Here is a 22,864-nt window from a genome sequence, read left to right as displayed (position 1 = left end):
TTTCTTGCTTCGCATTTCAATATATTCACTGCGAGTTTGGGAATTGAGAATTGAACAGTAAGAAATGAGAAGTAAAAAGTATTATTTCTCACTCCTGGAAAGTAGGAAATTCTCATTATGGAAATTGCGAAATGAGAAATGGGAAGTGAGAAGCCCGACGTCTCACTTCTCATTTCTTACTCTTTGGTTCTCACTTCTCAATATTCACTGTAAGTAAAGAGAGAAAAATGCGAAGTGAGAAAACAGAAGTGAAAAAGGAGAAATTACAAATGAGAAATACGAAGTGAGAAATGATTAGTTAGAACTAGATTGTTTTATTTTTTCCTACTCATGTCTGGATTGTCATTGATCAGTCAAAACTGTTCACATATACTATTGTTCGCCCAAACAAAAAATTTTTGCCATATGGTTTAGTAAACAACATTTACGGTCGTATGATTCGTTCAGTCAAACGGTATGTTCAGCCGTATGAACGGTATGACCAATAACCTATTCGGCCAAACGAAATTTTCTGGCAAAATGGCGTTTTCAACCAGTTGACCTATTTGGCTTTTTCGGCCAAATAACATGTTTGGCTGTGTCGTTGGCCGTCGCTTCGGTCAAATCGTTTTTGGCCTAAAAGTGGTTATTAGATTAAACGTTCAATTCGGCTAAATTAATTTCGGCTAGATGACTTTTGGCCTACCGGCATTTGTCCAAATGGCTTTTAGCTGTATGACTTTCGTTCAAAAGACCGTTCTACGTCTACTTTACTAACTAACTGTTTAACCATTTTTGTTTCAATTATTTGAATGCTTGACTCCTCCTATACTATTTCCAAAGCAATTACATATTTGGACAAATATTTATCTTCATTACTTTAACTCACCTGGATTTATAACACATTATGTATATAGCATACCTCCATCTCAGTTAGCTTAATTCTCCGATAATCTTAGTTAGCTTTCCTTTTCTTTCTCCGCATTTATTAAGTCATGGTTTTCTATCCATTTCATTTCAATTTTGTTCCAAACAGAAATATCTGTCCTCTGTCTGTTTACAGCAGCATTGTTAGGGAGAATCCATAAATTACGTAACGCTCAGAGGGGTGGAGGGGAGTGGTTGCCCGAAGTGTGACAATCAATACAACAATTTTCAATGATTCATACAAAAAGTGTGATATAGGGGGACAGGAGGGTTGAAAATGGCCAATATCTGTAATGTAATTATTGGATATTCCCTTATGCGTATATTTTTTCCCCAACATTTCTTCCTCAAACAGTTTTATCCGACATTCCACCATAAATATTCTAATATTTTATTCACAAACCTAGCTACAGTTTTCTGCCAGATTTTTTTTTAATTGAAAGCTGCTTTATTTCCAAATTTTTGGTAAATATGACGTTCAAACATTTAATTTTTTAACGGGCTCGGTAAATGTACTACCGATTTCTCATCAGATGAATTCTCGGTAGAGAGCTCTGTTAAAAGTTGAACAATTTATGCGCTTTCATGATTACGAAAAGTCAAATTTACCGAGAACTCGGTAAAAACTCAAAGGTGCAGCCCAATCGGGTTGTACGCAAAGGTGATATAGGACTACGTAGCTATACGAATAAATAAATAAGATTAAAAATTAAAAGATTAAAAAGTTTTACGTTATACAAAACAAAACAAGGCACGTTACATTTTTTTTAGCGAAGAGTCCTAGTTGGAAAACGCATTATAAGGGATTTTTTTTGTTTTGCGCTTTTTCCGAGCAATTTCGTCAAAAATCTATAAACCAAATATACAAGAAAGGCAAAGCATTCGTCACGATGATCACGCCATAATCTAACGCTTGAGATTCAAAATAATTATTACCAATGGGAAAAAGTATATCTTTGTCGTCTTTTTTCAACGAATTATAACTGAAAATCCTTCTTCCACTCAAAACTTACGATCTGTTCGTAAAAAAAACGTTCTCAAATTGGCATTTTAATTTTTATGGCTCAAATTCATTTAGGGGGTTACTAGGTAGCAAATATAGCCACTACATGGGAAATAATAAGTGGAGCTTTTGTTAATAATCAGAAAAAGATATAATTTGTTGGTGGCAATATAGTCGGTACTGCCTTATAAATTGTTAAACCGCTCTTTGAGGAATCTCGATCAAAATGGCTCGCGCGCCGGAAAGCAGCTTTCTTGTATTCAATAAATTAAGTCCGTAAATTTGAATGGATTTAATTACTAACAGAAACCAAGCATGCACGCCAAACGCCGATGCCACTGAAATGGTCCATTTTCACAATTAAACCTTTCTTTTCAGAAAATGCTGGTCCTGAGAAGAACCAATTTTCTTTCCCCAATGCGCCTTTCCAACAACTAACTAACACCACAATTTGTAATTAATTTTCAGCATCGCCACTGGCGGCGCGGGATCGCAACAGTGCTATTTTTATAGTCAACCCTTTCTTCATCTGAAATGCTGGTTCGTTGAGGTTGAATGATCTGCAGCAACAAACCGAGGACCACCACCACCAATGCGATGGATTTTGGTTGAAAATGTTACCAGCGCCTCCGTCATGCGGAGCGGACCGCTGCGATCGCTTTGATGCGTTCGCTCTGTGTGAATTCTTGTTCAAACTGAGGATTAGATCCAAACCCGCAATTGATTGATTTTTGATGTCTGTGCTAGTGATGCATGTACGTGATTGGTTGGTTTACCTATTTTTAAACTTTTTATCAATTATCGATAATTAATAGTTGAAAATCAGTATTTTCATATAAATACAATCGAATGGTCAAAAAAAATTGAAAATCCATCGAGAAACGGCTGAGATATTAAAGTTTGAAGTTTATCATATTTTCGTGACGGTCCCCGATTTTCGCAATCGTAAAGTGTACCCCAATATAGAAAAGATAGACATAGTTCTACGTCAAAAAGTACTGGTGGATTTGTGAAAAAAAAGCCCACCGTAATAAAAATTACTGAAGAAAGTTCAATTTCGCAATCGAAATAAGAGCAATAGAGAATATAAATTGATTATTTTGCAATTTTTTTTTTTTATTTTTCAGGTTTTAATACAAACTTCTTTGCCCTTCTCAATTTTATGCCCTAAACAGACGACACGAATACATGAATAATGTCTATTTTCAGAAATATTCGAATAGATTTATATTGTGGAATTGGTTTGTTCCTATTTACCGGATCTTTTAGATTCTGTGTCTTATGCCGAAGGCCATTAAGCCGAAAGGTCATTAGGCCGAATGAGAAGTAAGTAGTCCGAAGTGAGGAAGAAGTAAATAGAGAGTGCGTGATCTCTCATGTTTCGGACAGCAGAACGATCGCGCGGTCGGCCGAATTATTGTGTTCTGCATTGCGCGGCCGGTAATAAAAATAATTAGTTCAGTGCGTGATCTCTCATGTTTCGGACAGCAGAACGATCGCGTGGTCGGACGAAATATTGTGTTCTGCATTGCGCGGCCGGTAATAAAAATAATCAGTTCAGTGCGTGATCTCTCATGTTTCGGACAGCAGAACGATCGCGCGGTCGGCCGAATTATTGTGTTCTGCATTGCGCGGCCGGTAATAAAAATAATTAGTTCAGTGCGTGATCTCTCATGTTTCGGACAGCAGAACGATCGCGCGGTCGGCCGAATTATTGTGTTCTGCATTGCGCGGCCGGTAATAAAAATAATCAGTTCAGTGCATGATCTCTCTTGTTTCGGACAGCAGAACGATCGCGTGGTCGGACGAAATATTGTGTTCTGCATTGCGCGGCCGGTAATAAAATTAATCAGTTCAGTGCGTGGTCTCTCTTGTTTCGAAGCGGGCTTGGTAGTCATATGGCTACTGCTTCTGCCTCATACGCAGGAGGTCGTGAATTCAATCCCAGGTCCGTTCCATTCTCCTACTTTTGTATCTTTCTCTTTATTTCTCATGTTCTAGCAATCGCTAGAACTGGAAATGGACTTCCATACCGTTTCCATTACTATTCCTATACCTTCAATTTGAGTATTCTAACAGTAATCTGCTAGAATTGGAAATGAACTTATAGAGCTCGTTTCCTACATCCAATTAGAAATTCCATCAGTTACCTTCACCTATCTATCACATTGGCAGCTCGTTAACCAAGACGGACCTTTTTTTTTTTTTTCAGCCCGAGGCTGGCTCGTCTCCGCGCAAGACGGACCTCTGCCTCTCCAATCTAACCCAGAAATTCCAACAAATTCCGCATGAACTCGTGGCAAGTGCAGAGGTATATTCGGCTTGCAGTGGGCGAGTGATTGCATCATCATTTCCTCCCCCTTCCCTACATTGACTTGCATTCTGACGTGGCAGGCGCCAGTATGACCTAACAAATGAGATCACCAGTACTTGTACATTGAAGATGTGTGCTAGTCCCAAGCAAACATCTGTTGGTTCCCTGTACAAGAACAGCTGATCTGGTCATAATGGAGTAGCAACTACGAGCAGTCAATCAAGCTCAAGCTCAAGCTCGAAGTGAGGAAGAAGTAAATAGAACGGAAGAAGGAAAGAGAAAAGAAGGGAGAAGAAAGAAGAAAGAAAGATTAAAGAATAAGGAAGGAGATATGAAAAAGAAGAAAGAAGGAAAAAAAGAAGAGGGAAGAAAAAAAACAGAAGAAAGAAGAGGAAGAAAGAAAGGCGAATAAAAAGAATGGAGATGAAAAAAGAGCGTCGTGAAACTGCAATGGTTTCATTTATTAACGATATAGTTTCGCAGCGTATTGATTCAACAAACATTTTATCGAAATTAAATTTCTACACACCATCTCGACAACTGCGTCATCGACATACATTTTTAATTAATCACTGCCGTACAAATTATGCAAAATTCGGACCTCTCAATCAGATGATGGCCATCTATAATCAACACTGCGAAACTATTGACTTTACAATGTCTCGGCAGAACCCAAAAAAAATATTTTGTCACAATTCGGAACCTACACATCTAAATTTACATTAAATCCCAAAATTAAACACTACTTAACCAAACTATTTTTATTTTTATACACTATAATACCGTTTTTATAGCATTAAGAAAATAAAGAAAAACATGTATATTGTATATGTACTAGTCTACGTCGGTTGACGAAATAAATAAATAAAATAAAAGAAGGCGAAGAAGGGTAAGAAGGGAAGTAAGAAGGAAGAATAAAAAAAGGGAAGAAGGAAGAAGAAAAGAGAAAAAAAGAAGGCAGAAGGGGTAAGGTGAAGGAAAATTTTCTCATTTTTCACTTTTTGCTTCTTTCTGCTAATTAAGCCTAAGGACCGTTAGGCCTAATGACCATCGGCCAGGTGGCCTTCAGCTTAATGGCCTGACACCGATCTTTTAATACTATATTTGAATCTTGATGGCCTTGACATGCTATTCTGTTTCACAATTCTCTCTTATGTGAGGTTGCTTCCGCGTAGAACAAACCGAATTTCTGAAAATCAGAACGACTTCTTCCACTCCGTATGTATAGCTCTTAACCCGTTTCGGTCTGACCTAGAAATCAAAATTGAAATAACCCGTGTGGGCTCATTTTTCGTCCGATTGCCATGAAATTTTCAGGGAAGAAGCGTCAACATGTCTATTTTTTGGTACAAGAATTGATTTGACCATGGTGCCAATCCGGCTGGATTTTTAATGGGGGGGTCCTGGGTCAGGTGCAGTCAAAAACGGGTCATTTTTTAAAAACCATTGATAAATGGACGAAAGTGACCAGAATGTTGATGCAAACGTGGTCAATCATCATTGACCAGCATCAAAAGTTAGTTTTGATACAATTGAATCACCAGGATATGGTTCCGGATGTTCCGGGTTCCCTGGAGTAGTGGTCACTTTTCAAGTGGTGTAAAACACGTGCCATGGTGCCAGGCAATCGGACGAAAAATGAGCCCACACGGGTTATTTCAATTTTGATTTATAGGTCAAACGGGTTAAAAAATCATCATCAAATTGTCTTCATAAGTCTCCACCGTCTGCACTGTTAAATGTAGAAATTTTACTTGAACTATTTTATTTCCATACGTGAGGATATTTAACTATTTCTAACTTATCTCAATGACATTATTACCGAGACCTTAGCATATTTTATATATTGACAACTTCAAAAGAAGTTTGTTGAACTGACTAGCTCGGTTTTTGTTTTTACCGATACCTGCATTACAGTTGAACCAATTTTAAATTGCTGAGATATCGGATACTTTATTACAAAAATCAGCAAACACTTGACAAATCACTGATTTCTCGGTTATCATTTATTTTTGCCATATAAAATCTGTAAAATATATTACCGGGCTAAAGGTCTTTCGGGAAACCTTGAATAGTCAATCCATCAATGATAATAAATGATTTTGCAATATAAAATGTCGTAGACACAACGTCTACAAGAAGTTTTTCAGTAATGCAGTCAAGGACCATACACAAAAATAGAATTCAAGATGTTTTAATTCAATCCAAATTCCTAAGCCATCCTGACGTCATTTTTAAAGGCCGTTACATAAAAAAAATGATTAATGGTTCCTTCAATACGCTCCACTCGAGCATGGGTTTGAATTTCAAACGATAAAAACCCGAAAATAATGCCTCATTTGCATTGAATGGACCTTTGTGACGCAATCTTTCCTCTTGGAATCAGTGACCCAATTATCGTTGTCGAAGCTTGTTGATGGCATTGCTGGCGCAATTCCGAGAAGGTGGAACAATGACTTTCACTGTTTCGCCGTAGTCGTCATCTAATTAAATTTAATTTTCAAAACGATGCCAAAGCTCAATATAACGATCCGCTCGAGCCCAGAAACTAATTCCAGCTGAGAAATTTGCTTTGTTTTAAAACTATTAGAGTCAATTATCGAAAATGCTGCCGGGTATCCGATCGTATGACACTCACTACGGGTTCGAGTTTTTTTTTCACGTGCTAACGACAGCCGCTTGTTAACAAGATGTAAATAGCTTCCATAATAAGCTCATTGTTTCGAACCGCTGACTGCCTCTTTTCGTATTTACCCTATTGCGCTCTCTGTAGGTGGCACTGACTGTTACCGAGATCGAGAGGAATGTGGTGACAGTGACACCGTACCGGTTGCGACTTGATGATGGTTGCGATTGTTATTATTTTTTTCAATCTACGACCTCTGCAGTGCGGTCCGTTGCCAAACCTACCCAGAAACTCAGTCTTAGAGGATTCATCTTCCACCAGATCTATATCTTCGGCTCGTTATGTCGAGCGAAAACAAAAAGAAATGATTGCTCGAAGGTAAATTATTACTGAAATTATTTTTGGCATTGAAAAAAGTTCGATAGCCTGAACAATATTTCAATCAATCCTCATTCAAACAATATGAAACAATCAGTCTAAGATTGATTGGGTATTTATATGTGAATTATTAACTTCAGCAAACTTTTCTGTAAGAGATTTAACATGATCGATAATGAAGTTCTTTTATTGGAAAAATTGGCTTTACTTCTTAACATTAGCAGCAGACAGCATGAAGCGTTCTCTTCACCAATCGCGTCCAGCTCAGCTAACCAGCTTTGATGAAGACTTGAAGCTGATCCACCTGTTTGGCTACTGGGGCTCGACAGCTAAGTCCAATCGGTCCCGGAACGCCATTTTTCTATTGATGTCCATCTTTCTGATGATTCCATTGATACTGTCTTTGGTAGATTTGATTGGGGATGAAAACTACGTCAGAGCATCCCGAGCTGCCGGAGAACTGATGACCTTTTTCATGGATGTTTTCTCCATAATGACCATCGTTTACAGGAAGCGACAGATTGAACTGGTACTGGACAAGTTACACGTCATGTTCGAGAATAGTAAGTATTTAGAAGATCTTGGGTCCTGGACTGTATTGTGCATATGTAGATACATTTGCAGTGATGGAAGAGGACGATCCGATTTCGAGGGACATTTATAATAAAACTGAGGCTATATCCAAGAAGATATCTGTAACGATGAGGCAAATAATGGGATACGTAACGCTGTTGTATTGCGGTGCACCTCTTTCGTACTCCATTTACTGCGTGATTTTCACGAATTATGCGCCCGTTCCGTTCCCAACCGGCTTCGAGGTCAAGTATGATTTGTCAGAAATCAACCAATCCTAGTACAGTTTAAAGTAATCTCTCAATTTCAACTAATCCAGCTTCTTCTATATCAACATCCATTCGAACGTATGGGCGTATGTACTCTACATGAGCGTTATCATACCGGTGACATGGATTACCACCGTATCAGTCGGAATAAAGGACACGTTATTCATAAACATCTTCAACCACTGCATTATCAATTTCGACATATTGAAACACAAAATCGATCAACTCAATACCATTTCTGAGTCGGAAGTAAGTTGGCATCTGAACAACTACGTAGATTTTCACAACGAATCCTTTGAGTAAGTCTCTTGTTAACCGCTCAAGTGCGTCTCAAATTAATCCAAAAAGTTTGCCCACAGGTGTGTTCGCATTTTGGAGGACTCGATCAACATGGATCTGCTGGTGCACTACCTCGGAAGCATATCGATACTTTGTCTCAAAATGTTTGTCTTCACGGAAGTGCAGCTGGATGGCTTCATGGTGGTCCGCTTGTTCATCATTTTCACCTACGCTGCCTGGGAAGTGGCGGTGTTTGCCTGGCTGGGGGGACGATTGACGTATGCGGTGTGATATTTGCATCTTTTCTTGAGTGTCCTAGTCCTAATTTATGTCAATTAACAGAGTACGCAAGTCGCGGAGGCCATCTACTCAGCCGATTGGTATGACCGGCCGGTCTACGTCCAGAAGACGCTGATGATGATTCTTACCCGAGGACAAAAAAGTTCCGGAGTCATGGTTGGGAAGTTCTTCCAGGCGAACCGAAAGGGGCTGAAACGAGCGATGAATTCGGTTTATTCCTATTTTCTGTTCATCAGGCATGTCTACAATCGTATAGGTGGTTGAATTTTTTCATCCAACCAGAAGTGGATAGCAGGTTTTAATACAGTTCTGCATAAGAATCTCATAGAAACTGTATAATATTTTGGCATATTGAATTTTGCAAGATTTTAATACAGTATCTGTATCAATCTACTAATACTTTGCAGAATTGTATATGTCTCGATTTTATACAATAATTGTTAGAATTGTTTTTTGTGTGTTAGTACTTGCTTTGTTGGCCAGTTCATTAGAGTACCAAAGCATGTTCTGGGAGTTTGGATTGCTCTCTTGAAATAAATATTGATAAGTGTTGAGTTCATTTTTTCAAACCTAACGTAACCTCGTGGTAAGCATAAGAAATTCCCTGAGCTGGAAGACGTAAATATCGGAAATGGATTTGGATTGGACTTGAATTTGAGTTTGGGTTGAATTTGATTTGGATTCTATTAAGACTGGATTTGTATATGATTTGGATTGTATTTGGATTAGATTTGTAGTGGATTTGGATTGGATTTGGATTCGATTTCAATTAGATTTCAATTGGATTTTGATTGGATTTGTATTGGATTTGGATTTAGATTGGATTTGGCTTGGATTTGGATTGGATTTGGATTGGATTTGGATTGGATTTGGATTGGATTTGGATTGGATTTGGATTTGGATTGGATTTGGATTGGATTGGATTTGGATTTGGATTGAATTTGGATTGGTTTTGGATTGGATTGGATTTGGATTGGATTTGGATTGAATTGGATTTGGATTGGATTTGGATTGGATTTGGATTGGATTTGGGTTGGATTTGGATTGGATTTGTATTGGATTTGGATTGGATTTGGATTGGATTTGAATTGGATTTGGATTGGATTTGGATTGCATTTGGAAAGGATTTGGATTGCATTTGGAAAGGTTTTGAATTGGATTTGGTTTGGATTTCAATTGGATTTGGATTGGATTTGGATTGGTTTGTATTTGGATTGGTTTGGATTGGTTTGGATTGGTTTGGATTTGATTTGGATTGGTTTGGATTGGTTTGGATTGGTTTGGATTAGATTTGGATTTAAATTGGATTTGGATTGGATTTGGATTTAATTTGGATTCGGAATGTATTTGGAATAGATTTGGATTGGATTTGGATTGGATTTGGATTGGATTTGAATTGGATTTGGATTGGATTTGGATTGGATTTGGATTGGTTTGGATTGGTTTGGATTGGATTTGGATTGGATTTGGATTGGATTTGGATTGGATTTGGATTGGATTTAGATTGGATGTGGATTGGATTTTGATTGGATTTAGATTGGATTTGGATTGGATTTGGATTGGATTTGAATTTGGATTGGATTTGGATTGGATTTGGATTGGATTTTTGGATTCGGATTTGGATTGGATTTGGATTTGGATTGGATTTGAATTGGATTTGGATAGGATTTGGATAGGATTTGGATTTGATTTGGATTGGATTTGGATTGGATTTGGATTTGGATTGGATTTGGATTGAATTTGGATTGGATTTGGATTGGATTTGGATTTGGATTGGATTTGGATTGGATTTGGATTTGATTTGGTTTTCATTTGGATTTGGATAGGTTTTGGATTTGGATTGGATATGGATTGGATTTGGATTGGATTTGGATTTGATTTGGATTGGATTGGATTGTATTTGGATTGGTTTGGATTGATTTGGATTGGTTTGGATTGGATTTGGATTGGTTTGGATTGGTTTGGATTGGTTTGGATTGGTTTGGATTGGTTTGGATAGGATTTGGATTGGTTTTGGATTCAATTTGGATTGGTTTTGGATTCGATTTGGATTCGATTTGGATTGGATTTGAATTGGATTGGATTGGATTTGGATTGGTTTGGATTGGTTTGGATTGGTTTGGATTGGATTTGGATTAGATGTAGATTGGATTTTGATTGATTTGGATTGGGTTTGGATTGAATTGGATTGGATTTGAATTTGGGTTGGATTTGGATTGGATTTGGATTGGTTTTTGGATTCGGTTTGGATTGGTTTGGTTTGGATTGGATTTGAATTGGTTTGGATGGGATTTGGATAGGATTTGGATTTGATTTGGATTGGTTTGGATTGGTTTAGATTGGTTTGGATTGGATTGGATTGGTTTGGATTGGTTTGGATTTGAATTTGGTTGGTTTGGATTGGATTTGCATTGGATTTGGATTGAAATTGGATTGGATTTGGATAGGATTTGGATTGGACGGAAGCCTCCTTTCAAGAGGCTCGGAAGCCTCCTTTCAAGAGGCTCGGAAGCCTCCTTTCAAGAGGCTCGGAAGCCTCCTTTCAAGAGGCTCTCGGGAGCCTCCTTTCAAGAGGCTCTCGGGAGCCTCCTTTCAAGAGGCTCGGAAGCCTCCTTTCAAGAGGCTCGGAAGCCTCCTTTCAAGAGGCTCGGAAGCCTCCTTTCAAGAGGCTCGGAAGCCTCCTTTCAAGAGGCTCGGAAGCCTCCTTTCAAGAGGCTCGAAGCCTCCTTCCAAGAGGCTCAGGAAGCCTCCTTTCAAGAGGCTCAGAAGCCTCCTTTCAAGAGCTCAGAGCCTCCTTTCAAGAGGCTCAGAAGCCTCCTTTCAAGAGGCTCGGAAGCCTCCTTTCAAGAGGCTCAAAGCCTCCTTTCAAGAGGCTCAGAGCCTCCTTTCAAGAGGCTCAGAAGCCTCCTTTCAAGAGGCTCAGGCCTCCTTTCAAGAGGCTCAGAGCCTCCCTTTCAAGAGCTCAGAAGCCTCCTTTCAAGAGGCTCAGAAGCCTCCTTTCAAGAGGCTCAGAGCCTCCTTTCAAGAGGCTCGGAAGCCTCCTTTCAAGAGGCTCAGGCCTCCTTTCAAGAGGCTCGGAAGCCTCCTTTCAAGAGGCTCAGAAGCCTCCTTTCAGAGGCTCAGAAGCCTCCTTTCAAGAGGCTCAGAAGCCTCCTTTCAAGAGGCTCCGGAAGCCTCCTTTCAAGAGGCTCAGAAGCCTCCTTTCAAGAGGCTTAGAAGCCTCCTTTAAAGGGACTCAGAAGCCTCCTTTCAAGAGGCTCAGAAGCCTCCTTCCAAGAGGCTCAGAAGCCTACTTTCAAGAGGCCTGGAAGCCTCCTTTCAAGAGGCTCGGAAGCCTCCTTTCAAGAGGCTCAGAAGCCTCCTTTCAAGAGGCTCGGAAGCCTCCTTTCAAGAGGCTCAGAGCCTCCTTTCAAGAGGCTCAAGCCTCCTTTCAAGAGGCTCAGAAGCCTCCTTTCAAGAGGCTCGGAAGCCTCCTTTCAAGAGGCTCAGAAGCCTCCTTTCAAGAGGCTCAGAGCCTCCTTTCAAGAGGCTCAGAAGCCTCCTTTCAAGAGGCTCCAGAAGCCTCCTTTCAAGAGGCTCAGAGCCTCCTTTCAAGAGGCTCAGAAGCCTCCTTTCAAGAGGCTCAGAGCCTCCTTTCAAGAGGCTCGGAAGCCTCCTTTCAAGAGGCTCAAGCCTCCTTTCAAGAGGCCTCAGAAGCCTCCTTTCAAGAGGCTCAAGCCTCCTTTCAAGAGGCTCAAGCCTCCTTTCAAGAGGCTCAGAAGCCTCCTTTCAAGAGCTCAAGCCTCCTTTCAAGAGGCTCAGAGCCTCCTTTCAAGAGGCTCAGAAGCCTCCTTTCAAGAGGCTCAAAGCCTCCTTTCAAGAGGCCTGGAAGCCTCCTTTCAAGAGGCTCAGAAGCCTCCTTTCAAGAGGCTCAAGCCTCCTTTCAAGAGGCTCGGAAGCCTCCTTTCAGAGGCTCAGAAGCCTCCTTTCAAGAGGCTCGAAGCCTCCTTTCAAGAGGCTCTGGAAGCCTCCTTTCAAGAGGCTCAGAGCCTCCTTTCAAGAGGTTTGGAAGCCTCCTTTCAAGAGGTTTGGAAGCCTCCTTTCAAGAGGCTCGAAGCCCCCTTTCAAGAGGCTCGGGAAGCTTTTTTCAAGATGCTAGGAAGCCTCCTTTCAAGAGGCTGTGAAGCCTCCTTCAATGCTGGGAAGCCTCCTTTCAAGAGGCTGAAGCCTCCTTTCAAGAGGCTGGGAAGCCTCCTTTCAAGAGGCTGAAGCCTCCTTTCAAGAGGCTCAGAGCCTCCTATCAAGAGGCTGGAAGCCTCCCTTTCAAGAGGCTCGAAAGCCTCCTTTCAAGAGGCTCGGAAGCCTCCTTTCAAGAAGCTCGGAAGCCTCCTTTCAAGAGGCTCGGAAGCCTCCTTTCAAGGGGCTGGGAAGCCTTCGTTCAAGAGGTTGGGAAGCCTCCTTTCAAAAGGGCTGGGAAGCCTCCCCTCAAAAGGCTCGGAAGCCTTCTTTCGCGAGGCTCCAGCCTCCTTTCAAGAGGCTCGGAAGCCTCCTTTCAAGAGGCTCAGGAAGCCTCCTTTCAAGAGGCTCGGAAGCCTCCTTTCAAGAGGCTCAGAGCCTCCTTTCAAGAGGCTCAGAAGCCTCCTTTCAAGAGGCTCAGAAGCCTCCTTTCAAGAGGCTCAGCCTCCTTTCAAGAGGCTCAGAAGCCTCCTTTCAAGAGGCTCGGAAGCCTCCTTCAAGAGGCTCAGCCCTCCTTTCAAGAGGCCCTGGAAGCCTCCTTTCAAGAGGCTCAGGCCTCCTTCAAGAGGCCTCCTTCAAGAGGCTCAGAGCCTCCTTCAAGAGGCTCGGAAGCCTCCTTCAAGAGGCTCAGAGCCTCCTTTCAAGAGGCTCAGAAGCCTCCTTTCAAGAGGCTCAGCCTCCTTCAAGAGGCCTGGAAGCCTCCTTTCAAGAGGCTCAGAAGCCTCCTTTCAAGAGGCCTCGAAGCCTCCTTTCAAGAGGCTCAGCCTCCTTTCAAGAGGCTCGAAGCCTCCTTTCAAGAGGCTCAGAAGCCTCCTTTCAAGAGGCCTCAGAAACCTCCTTTCAAGAGGCCAGGAAGCCTCCTTTCAAGAGCCTGGAAGCCTCCTTTCAAGAGGCCTCAAGCCTCCTTTCAAGAGGCTCAGAAGCCTCCTTTCAAGAGGCTCGGAAGCCTCCTTTCAAGAGGCTCAGAGCCTCCTTTCAAGAGGCTCAGAAGCCTCCTTTCAAGAGGCCTGGAAGCCTCCTTTCAAGAGGCCTCGAAGCCTCCTTCAAGAGGCCCAGAGCCTCCCTTCAAGAGGCTCAGGAAGCCTCCTTTCCAAGAGCTCAGAAGCCTCCTTTCAAGAGGCTCAGGCCTCCTTTCAAGAGGCTGGAAGCCTCCTTTCAAGAGGCTCAGAGCCTCCTTTCAAGAGGCTCAGAAGCCTCCTTCAAGAGGCTCGAAGCCTCCTTTCAAGAGGCCTGGAAGCCTCCTTTCAAGAGGCTCGAAGCCTCCTTTCAAGAGGCTCCAAGCCTCCTTTCAAGAGGCTCAGAAGCCTCCTTTCAAGAGGCTCGGAAGCCTCCTTTCAAGAGGCTCGGAAGCCTCCTTTCAAGAGGCTCAGAAGCCTCCTTTCAAGAGGCTCAGAAGCCTCCTTTCAAGAGCTCAGGAAGCCTCCTTTCAAGAGGCCTGGAAGCCTCCTTTCAAGAGGCTCAGAGCCTCCTTCAAGAGGCTCAGAAGCCTCCCTTTCAAGAGGCTCAGAAGCCTCCTTTCAAGAGGCTCAGAGCCTCCTTTCAAGAAGCTCAGAAGCCTCCTTTCAAGAGGCTCAGAAGCCTCCTTTCAAGAGAGCTCAAGCCTCCTTTCAAGAGGGCTCGGAAGCCTCCTTCAAGAGGCTCAGAAGCCTCCTTTCAAGAGGCTCAGAGCCTCCTTTCAAGAGGCTCAGAAGCCTCCTTTCAAGAGCTCAGGAAGCCTCCTTTCAAGAGGCTCAGAAGCCTCCTTTCAAGAGGCTCAAGCCTCCTTTCAAGAGGCTCAGAAGCCTCCTTTCAAGAGGCTCAAGCCTCCTTTCAAGAGGCTCAGGAAGCCTCCTTTCAAGAGGCTCGGAAGCCTCCTTTCAAGAGGCTCAGAAGCCTCCTTTCAAGAGGCTCAGAAGCCTCCTTTCAAGAGGCTCAGAAGCCTCCTTTCAAGAGCTCAAGCCTCCTTTCAAGAGCTCAGAGCCTCCTTTCAAGAGGCTCAGAAGCCTCCTTTCAAGAGGCTCAGGAAGCCTCCTTTCAAGAGGCTCAGGAAGCCTCCTTTCAAGAGGCTCGGAAGCCTCCTTTCAAGAGGCTCGGAAGCCTCCTTTCAAGAGGCTCGGAAGCCTCCTTTCAAGAGGCTCGGAAGCCTCCTTTCAAGAGGCTCGGAAGCCTCCTTTCAAGAGGCTCGGAAGCCTCCTTTCAAGAGGCTCGGCAGCCTTCTTTCAAGAGGCTCGGGTATATCTCTGCATCTCCACGATTGTCTTGGGATAGGATATCGTTTTAGTTACAAAGGATAATTTATCTGGATTCACTTCGATAAGTGATGCGATCTATGGGATGGGAAATAACACTAATTCGCTGTCTCGCGACGAGAAAAAAGTTAAACCATGCACGCCCGGTGTTATATGAGAACTGAGTAGAATTGCGTTTTATACGACCGAACGGACGCGCAGCACTCTGTACTTAATTGCCCGCTTCTTCTTCTTCTTCTTCTTCTTCTTATTGGCGTTACATCCCCACACTGGGACAGAGCCGCCTCGCAGCTTAGTGTTCATTAAGCACTTCCACAGTTATTAACTGCGAGGTTTCTAAGCCAGGTTACCATTTTTGCATTGGTATATCATGAGGCTAGCACGATGTTACTTTTATGCCCAGGGAAGTCGAGACAATTTCCAATCCGAAAATTGCCTAGACTGGCATCGGGAATCGAACCCAGCCACCCTCAGCATGGTCTTGCTTTGTAGCCGCGCGTCTTACCGCACGGCTAAGGAGGGCCCCATTGCCCGCTAGCTACTGCAAATTATTGAAGATCACGCTTGTTTCGGCCGGAGTAAAGCGCAATACATGCGCATGAGCCACCGAACACGAAATAGATATTTTATTATTTTCCCGACGACTAAAACACGCACTCTAACTGAAGAAAACACGACTGGACTCGAGTACAAATTTTTACTTTCTGATTAATTCATTCACCCGCACAAAGCAGAACAAAACTTTGATGACCGGCCGATCGTTCTGCTTACTGAAGAAGATACGACCGGACTCGATACAATTTTCTACTTTCTCAACCTGTAGTGGTTTTCGCTGATCCATCAAAAACTAACCTCAATTTTGTTGACGTGATGGAGGATTTCAATACCGGATGATGACATAGACAGAAACGTAGTTTTTGTTTATCTTCATTGGTGATTAATTCCATGTTCTCTAACTGTAGAGTGTAGGTATTCTCGACTGAAACAGACTTAAGTTCAACAGTTGATCAATCTTTGGTTTCTTCGGCGTCCTGACGATGTACAATCTCTATTCCTTATCTCTAGTGGTAGTTGCGCTGTAGAGCTCTTCGCCACCCTGCTCATCAGTTGATGATTTGGTGTGTCTGGTTTCTAATTCCTCAACTTCCGAAAACGTTCAATTAGGTGGTCTGGTGGATCGAATATAACATTGTTCGTAATGGTTATCCGAAAGTGATGCTGGAGTAATGCAGCGCCGGCAATAACCCATCCGAAGATAGTTACTACGATTAGAGGAAGATGTGGTCCGAAGTGTACCAGCTCATGGATGAAAAACGAGAAGAAGTGCTGAACCCTGAGAATCAGATCCACATCACCCGGAAGGTTAAACTTCGGATGTGCTGGTCGATGATGCCGGTCGTTGAAGCATGATCTTCCCATAGATTTATCGTGACGTCATCCAACCTAGCACAGTTCCTCCAGTTGCTTGAATATATTTGTATGCTTCTCGAAAACATGGACGAGATTGTCCAATACACTTGCTGGTTCTCGTTCCATTTAAGGGTGATCATCGTTTGAAGGTGGCGTTTTTTCTGTGCGAATAAGTATTCGAATAACGGGTCCGCGACGTTAGGCATAAGTACGTTAGGCATAAGGACGTTAGGCATAAGTACGTTAGGCATAATGGACGATAGGCATAATGAACGTTTGGCATAATTCTGCCTTCCTTATATCATGGGCTGTTCTTTGGGGTATTTTATGCCTAACGTCCGTTATGCATAACGTTCTTATGCCTAACGTACTTACACGCTAAAAATGAACTACTCAAAATTGAGTCGAATCCGACTCATTTTTATTAAAAACGGGACAACTCAAAATTTGAGTAATATATACTACTTCAATAAAATAATGATTTCGCGAAAGTTAAGCTTGGCCTTCCATCAATTTTTAATACGACAGATGCGAATCAAGTTTATCTATCTATCTAAGTGCATTTTACGACAAACAGACTCCTAGTTTAAGTGCAATCATCATTTTATTAAAGTAGTATCTTTTACTCAAATTTTGAGTTGTCCCGTTTTTAATGAAAATGAGTCGGATTCGACTCAATCTTGAGTAGTTCATTTTTAGCGTGTATGCCTAACGTACTTATGCCTAACGGGGTATACCCCGAATAACGGTCCACCAGAACCTACCATGCTGCCGCATAATTAATCGAAGTAGTCGACTCGCCCTTCACGCCCGTATATGGTCGTTGGTTGGTGACCAAGTACAAAGGGATGGTATGGGCTATGATATTCGATAGAAGATGTCTATTGGTTCCGAAGCCTGATATGCGATTGATGTTCTTCGAAGAGTTTCAAGGGACCCTGGGGCCTCATTGCGCATCTCCTTTCGACAGCTCTTTCGTATGACAGTTTGCATGGTTTGCTCGTTTCGAGTCGAGGTGCGCAATACCACCCCTGGTCATGGCACTAATTTTGTGGTACGTCTATTGGCCAGCGCCGTTGGGGTCAATTTAGGTTGCTGAAATCCGTTATATGTATCATTTGGAAATGACTTTTACTTGGGTAACATGCAGAACTAGCTAAACTAAGCAAATTGTGTATTCCCTGCAAATGTCATTTATCGAACCGATTAGAATAATAAACCATGGGTACCACTGCGCAGTGCGACCCCTTCATTAGTAATTCTCATTCCCATTCGACTATATTCTAGAATTCTTTCTGATTTTTTTTTCTATTAAACGTAGTACGGGTCAAGCGTTGAACAGATCAACGTGAAACTCCGATACTTCAAACCGTAACTAGTTAACATCCCCAACGAACATCCTAATTGACTGTACATAACGCATTCCCTAATGAGGGTTTGACAACTCCACTTGATTGGCGCCTTTGTTTCACCTGTTGTCGAGCTACCTGAAACTAAGATGTCATTAGTGGCGACTTGGCTGTCAGTCAATGACTCCATTCGAAAAGTCTCGCGTAACTCGCGTAGCTCGTCATCCGAGGAAGCGTATCGGACCAGCAGCTGCCGCCTCATTGCTCGAGTACACGTTCATTTAGGTACACATTCGCTCATTATGGTGCATTACATTTTGCCTTTTCTTTTTGCAATTAACTACAATTTGTGTTTATGCAAATGACTTTTCTACTTGTGTTCCAACCTGTTTACCGCTCTCTGTCTGCTGCGTGCTGGCGGTTGTGCGACGTCGTCGGAACGGCGAACGGATGGATGGCGTATCGAGGAGTCAATGCGCTTCTATGGTATGGGGCCCACGAGTTGATTCCCGTCAATGTGTCGTACTAACATCGGATTCAACGGCACGTTTGAAAGTTTTCAGTAACGTTGTTTCGAAATGTTGGTTTAAGTTTTGTGACTATTCCGAATTTAGTCAATGATTTAAATGTGTTGCAAAAAAATAGTCGTTTATCTCTTCATTTATTGCGAATCCCAACTTGGGTTTTTGTCAGACGATATTTCATATCAAAAAGTCAGAAATGTAAAAAGACCAGAATGGCCATGGAGTCCATTAATTCAAAATATTTGACCGAACGGCTTTTAAAGTGTAAGGACCTGATAAACGATGTAAGTAAAATGGTTCCTGATCCTGTATTGTATTCAGGACTTTACTTACCAGTTGTCTGTACTTTTTGTGTATTTTTCAAAATTAAAGCAACATCTTTAGTTCTTCGGAAAGCTTTCGTGAACTATCATTGCAACAATAATCCTAATACCGTTAGAAAGTTTCAATGTGACAGAAAATCGATTCGAAATCCAAAATTGGCACGTAACCCCTATCGTACAGGCAGGTTCGAGAGCTACAAGCAAAGGGCAAGCGGATGACGGCGGCGCCATTAAGAGCCTATAGTTTTCGAAGTTGCTTTTTTTTACTCTCTTCCTATGTGATAGGTGGGTGCACATTTGCGTTCACGTGTTTTCAAAATTACCAGCGCTTGTTCATAAACGAAAAATAAAAATGGACAAATGGAAGTAAGTGTAGGACGACGGTAAGGGGAAGCCCATCAACATGTCTTTTCCCGGTTCGCTAATGGTAATGAGGCTCTTTCACCTGATGTCATGTAAATGTGCGGTTGGGTCGCTTGAATGGGTTTGTTTGCGTATGTTGTTTTCTTTAGCCAACGTCGATTTATTGATACTCAATCACTTCATATTTCCTTTGGAACTTCGGATAATTGCCCTCTGGAAATTTCCTCGAACAATAGCGGATGAACTTCCCCTGGGTCTTTTATTTTCCGGATTTCCTTGGAATTTCGAATAAATTTCCCCTGGAAAATCGGCTGAAATTCCTCTTGAAAAGCCTCTTGAAAGGAAGCTTCCGAGCGTCTTGAAAGAAGGCTTCCGAGCCTCTGGAAAGGAGGCTTCCGAGCCTCTTGAAAGGAGGCTTCCGAGCCTCTTGGAAGGAGGCTTCCGAGCCTCTTGAAGGAGGCTTCCGGTCCTCTGGAAAGGAGGCTTCCGAGCCTCTTGAAAGGAGCCTTCCGAGCCTCTTGAAAGGAGGCTTCCGATCCTCTTGAAAGGAGGCTTCCGAGCCTTTTGAAAAAAGGGTCCCGAGTCTCTTGAAAAAAGGCTTTGGAGCCTCTTGAACTGAGGCTTCCAAGCCTCTTAAAAGGGGGCTTCGAGCCTCTTGAAAGGAGGCTTGAGGCCTCTTGAAAGGAGGCTTCGAGCCTCTTGAAAGAAGGCTTCCAGGCCTCTTGAAAAGGCTTCTGAACCTGTTGAAAGGAAGCTTACGAGCCTTTTGAAAGGAGGCTGATCCTCTTGAAAGGAGGCCTGAGCCTCTTGAAGAAGGCTTCGAGCCTCTTGAAGGAGGCTTCTGAGCTCTGGAAAGGAGGCTTCCGACCCTCTTGAAGGGAGGCTTCTGAGCCTATTGGAGGAGGCCTGAGGCCTCTTGGAGGAGGCTTCCAAGCCTCTTGAAAGGGAGGCTTCCAAGCCTCTTGAAAGGAGGCTTCTGATCCTCTTGAAAGGAGGCTTGAGGCCTCTTGAAAGGGAGGCTTCCGAGCCTCTTGGAAAAGGCTTCTGAGGCCTTTGAAAGAAGGCTTCGAGCCTCTGGAAAGGAGGCTTCCGAGGCCTCTTGAAAGGAGGCTTCTGAGCCTCTTGAAGGAGGCTTCCTGAGCCTCTGGAAAGGAGGCTCTGACCCTCTTGAAAGGAGGCTTCGAGCCTCTTGGAAGGAGGCTTCTGAGCATCTTGGAAGGAGGCTTCTGAGCCTCTTGGAAGGGAGGCTTGAGCCTCTTGGAAGGAGGCTTCCGAGGCCTCTTGGAAGGAGGCTTGAGCCTCTTGGAAGGAGGCTTCCGAGCCTCTTGGAAGGAGGCTGGAGCCTCTTGGAAGGAGGCTTCCGAGCCTCTTGGAAGGAGGCTTGAGGCCTCTTGGAAGGAGGCTTCTGAGCCTCTTGGAAGGAGGATTCCGAGCCTCTTGGAAGGAGGCTTCCTGGCCTCTTGCAAGAAGGCTTCTCAGCCTCTTGGAAGGAGGCTTCAGGGCCTGTTGGAAGGAGGCTTCCAGAGCCTCTTCGAAGGAGGCTTCTGAGCCTCTTGAAGGGAGGCTGGGCCTCTTGGAAGGAGGCTTCTGAGCCTCTTGGAAGGAGGCTTCCTGCCTCTTGGAAGGAGGCTGAGCCTCTTGGAAGGAGGCTTGAGGCCTCTTGGAGGAGGCTTCCTGAGCTCTTGGAAGGAGGCTTCTGAGCCTCTTGGAAGGAGGCTTCCGAGCCTCTTGGAAGGAGGCTTCTGAGCCTCTTGAAACAAGGGCTTTCCGAGGCCTCTTGAAAGGAGGCTGGAGGCCTCTTGAAAGGAGGCTTCTGAGCCTCTTGAAAGGAGGCTACTGAGCCTCTTGAAATGAGGTTTCCAGGCCTCTTGAAAGGCGGCTTCCGAGGCCTCTTGAAATGAGGGCTGAGGCCTCTTGAAGGAGGCTGAGGCCTCTTGAAAGGAGGCTTTCGAGCCTCTTGAAAGAGCCTCTTGGAAGGAGGCTTTCGAGCCTCTTGAAAGAGCCTCTTGGAAGGAGGCTTCCGAGCCTCTTAGAAGGAGGCTTCCGAGCCTCCTCTTGAAAGGAGGCTTCCGAGCCTCCTTTTGAAAGGAGGCTTCCGAGCCTCCTCTTGAAAGGAGGCTGGAGCCTCTTGAAAGGAGGCTCTGAGGCCTCTTGAAAGGAGGCCTGAGGCCTCTTGAAAGGAGGCTCTGAGCCTCTTGAAAGGAGGCTCTGAGGGCCTCTTGAAAGGAGGCTTCCGAGCCTCTTGAAAGGAGGCTTCCGAGCCTCTTGAAAGGAGGCTTCCGAGCCTATTGAAAGGAGGCTTCCGAGCCTCTTGAAAGGAGGCTTCCGAGTCTCTTACAAGGAGGCTTCCGAGCCTCTTGAAAAGAGGCTTCAGGAAGATTTCCAGAGGAAATTCATCCGAATTTCCAGAGGAAATTCATCCGAATTTCCAGAGGAAATTCATCCGAATTTCCAGAGGAAATTCATCCGAATTACCAGAGGAAATTTATTCGAATTTCCAGAGAAAATTCAGCCGGCTTCCGAGCCTCTTGAAAGGAGGCTCCCGAGCCTCTTGAAAGGAGGCCTGAGCCTCTTGGAAGGAGGCCTGAGCCTCTTGGAAGGAGGCTTGAGGCCTCTTGAAGGAGGCTGAGCCTCTTGAAAGGAGGCTTCTGAGCCTCTTGAAAGGAGGCTTCCAGAGCCTCTTGAAAGGAGGCTTCCTGAGGCCTCCTGAAAGGAGGCTTCCGAGCCTCTTGAGAGGAGGCCTCTTGAAAGGAGGCTTCTGAGCCTCTTGAAGGAGGCTTGAGCCACTTGAAAGGAGGCTTCCAGGCCACTTGAAAGGAGGCCTGAGCCACTTGAAAGGAGGCTTCTGGAGCCACTTGGAAAGGAGGCTTCCGAGCCACTTGAAAGGAGGCTTCTGAGCCTCTTGAAGGAGGCTCTGAGCCTCTTGGAAGAAGGCTTCCGAGCCTGTTGAAAGGAGGCTTCTGAGCCTCTTGAAAAGAGGCGTCTAGGGCTCTTGAAAGGGAGGCTACTGAGCCTCTTGAAAGGAGGCTCGAGCCACTTGAAAGGAGGCTTCCGAGGCCTCTTGAAGGAGGCTTCCGAGCCTCTTGAAAGGAGGCTTCCGAGCCTCTTGGAAGAACGCTTCCGGGCCTGTTGAAGGAGGCTTCCGGGCCTATTGAAAGGAGGCTCTGGAGCCTCTTGAAGGAGGCTTCCGGGCCTCTTGAAAGGAGGCTTCCGGGCCTCTTGAAAGGAGGCTTCCGGGCCTCTTGAAAGGAGGCTTCCGAGCCTCTTACAAGGAGGCTTCCGAGCCTCTTACAAGGAGGCTTCCGAGCCTCTTACAAGGAGGCTTCCGAGCCTCTTACAAGGAGGCTTCCGAGCCTCTTACAAGGAGGCTTCCGAGCCTCTTACAAGGAGGCTTCCGAGCCTCTTACAGGAGGCTTCAGTAAGATTTCCAGAGGAAATTCATCCGAATTTCCAGAGGAAATTCATCCGAATTTCCAGAGGAAATTCATCCGAATTACCAGAGGAAATTCATCCGAATTTCAGAGGAAATTCATCCGAATTTCCAGAGGAAATTCATCCGATTTCTAGAGGAAATTCATCCGAATTTCCAGAGGAATTCATCCAATTTCCAGAGGAAATTCATCCGAATTTCCAGAGGAAATTCATCCAATTTCCAGAGGAAATTCATCCGAATTCAGAGGAAATTCATCCGAATTCAGAGGAAGTTCATTCAATTTCCAGAGGAAATTCATCCAATTTCCAGAGGAAATTCATCCAATTCAGAGGAAATTCATCCGAATTCCAGAGGAAATTCATCCGAATTCA

General features: G+C 43.8%; 2 protein-coding genes across 4 annotated transcripts in view; both read left to right on the top strand.

The window, feature by feature from the left end:
- LOC134202104 (uncharacterized) overlaps positions 1–22,864 on the top strand; it is a 227,861-nt gene that overhangs the window by 104,488 nt on the left and 100,509 nt on the right. The window lies entirely within an intron of this gene.
- Positions 7,460–8,912, top strand: LOC134217982 (odorant receptor 43a-like). Its single transcript, XM_062696851.1, has 5 exons — positions 7,460–7,790; positions 7,852–8,050; positions 8,120–8,368; positions 8,429–8,633; positions 8,691–8,912. Exons 1-5 carry the CDS (start codon positions 7,460–7,462, stop codon positions 8,910–8,912), a joined length of 1,206 nt encoding a protein of 401 aa, XP_062552835.1.

Source organism: Armigeres subalbatus, chromosome 1 (genome assembly GCF_024139115.2).
Source record: "Armigeres subalbatus isolate Guangzhou_Male chromosome 1, GZ_Asu_2, whole genome shotgun sequence".
Lineage (NCBI taxonomy): Eukaryota > Metazoa > Arthropoda > Insecta > Diptera > Culicidae > Armigeres > Armigeres subalbatus.
This window is presented reverse-complemented; position numbering and strand designations above follow the sequence as displayed.

What these genes read in the sequence shown, in the direction of transcription:
- LOC134217982 (XM_062696851.1), top strand. Translation starts at nt 7,460, where the DNA reads ATGAAGCGTTCTCTTCACCAATCGCGTCCAGCTCAGCTAACCAGCTTT. An exon ending in TTTCACAACGAATCCTTTGA is followed by an intron (nt 8,369 to 8,428) that starts GTAAGTCTCTTG and finishes GTTTGCCCACAG; the next exon opens with GTGTGTTCGCATTTTGGAGG. An exon ending in GGGGACGATTGACGTATGCG is followed by an intron (nt 8,634 to 8,690) that starts GTGTGATATTTG and finishes GTCAATTAACAG; the next exon opens with AGTACGCAAGTCGCGGAGGC.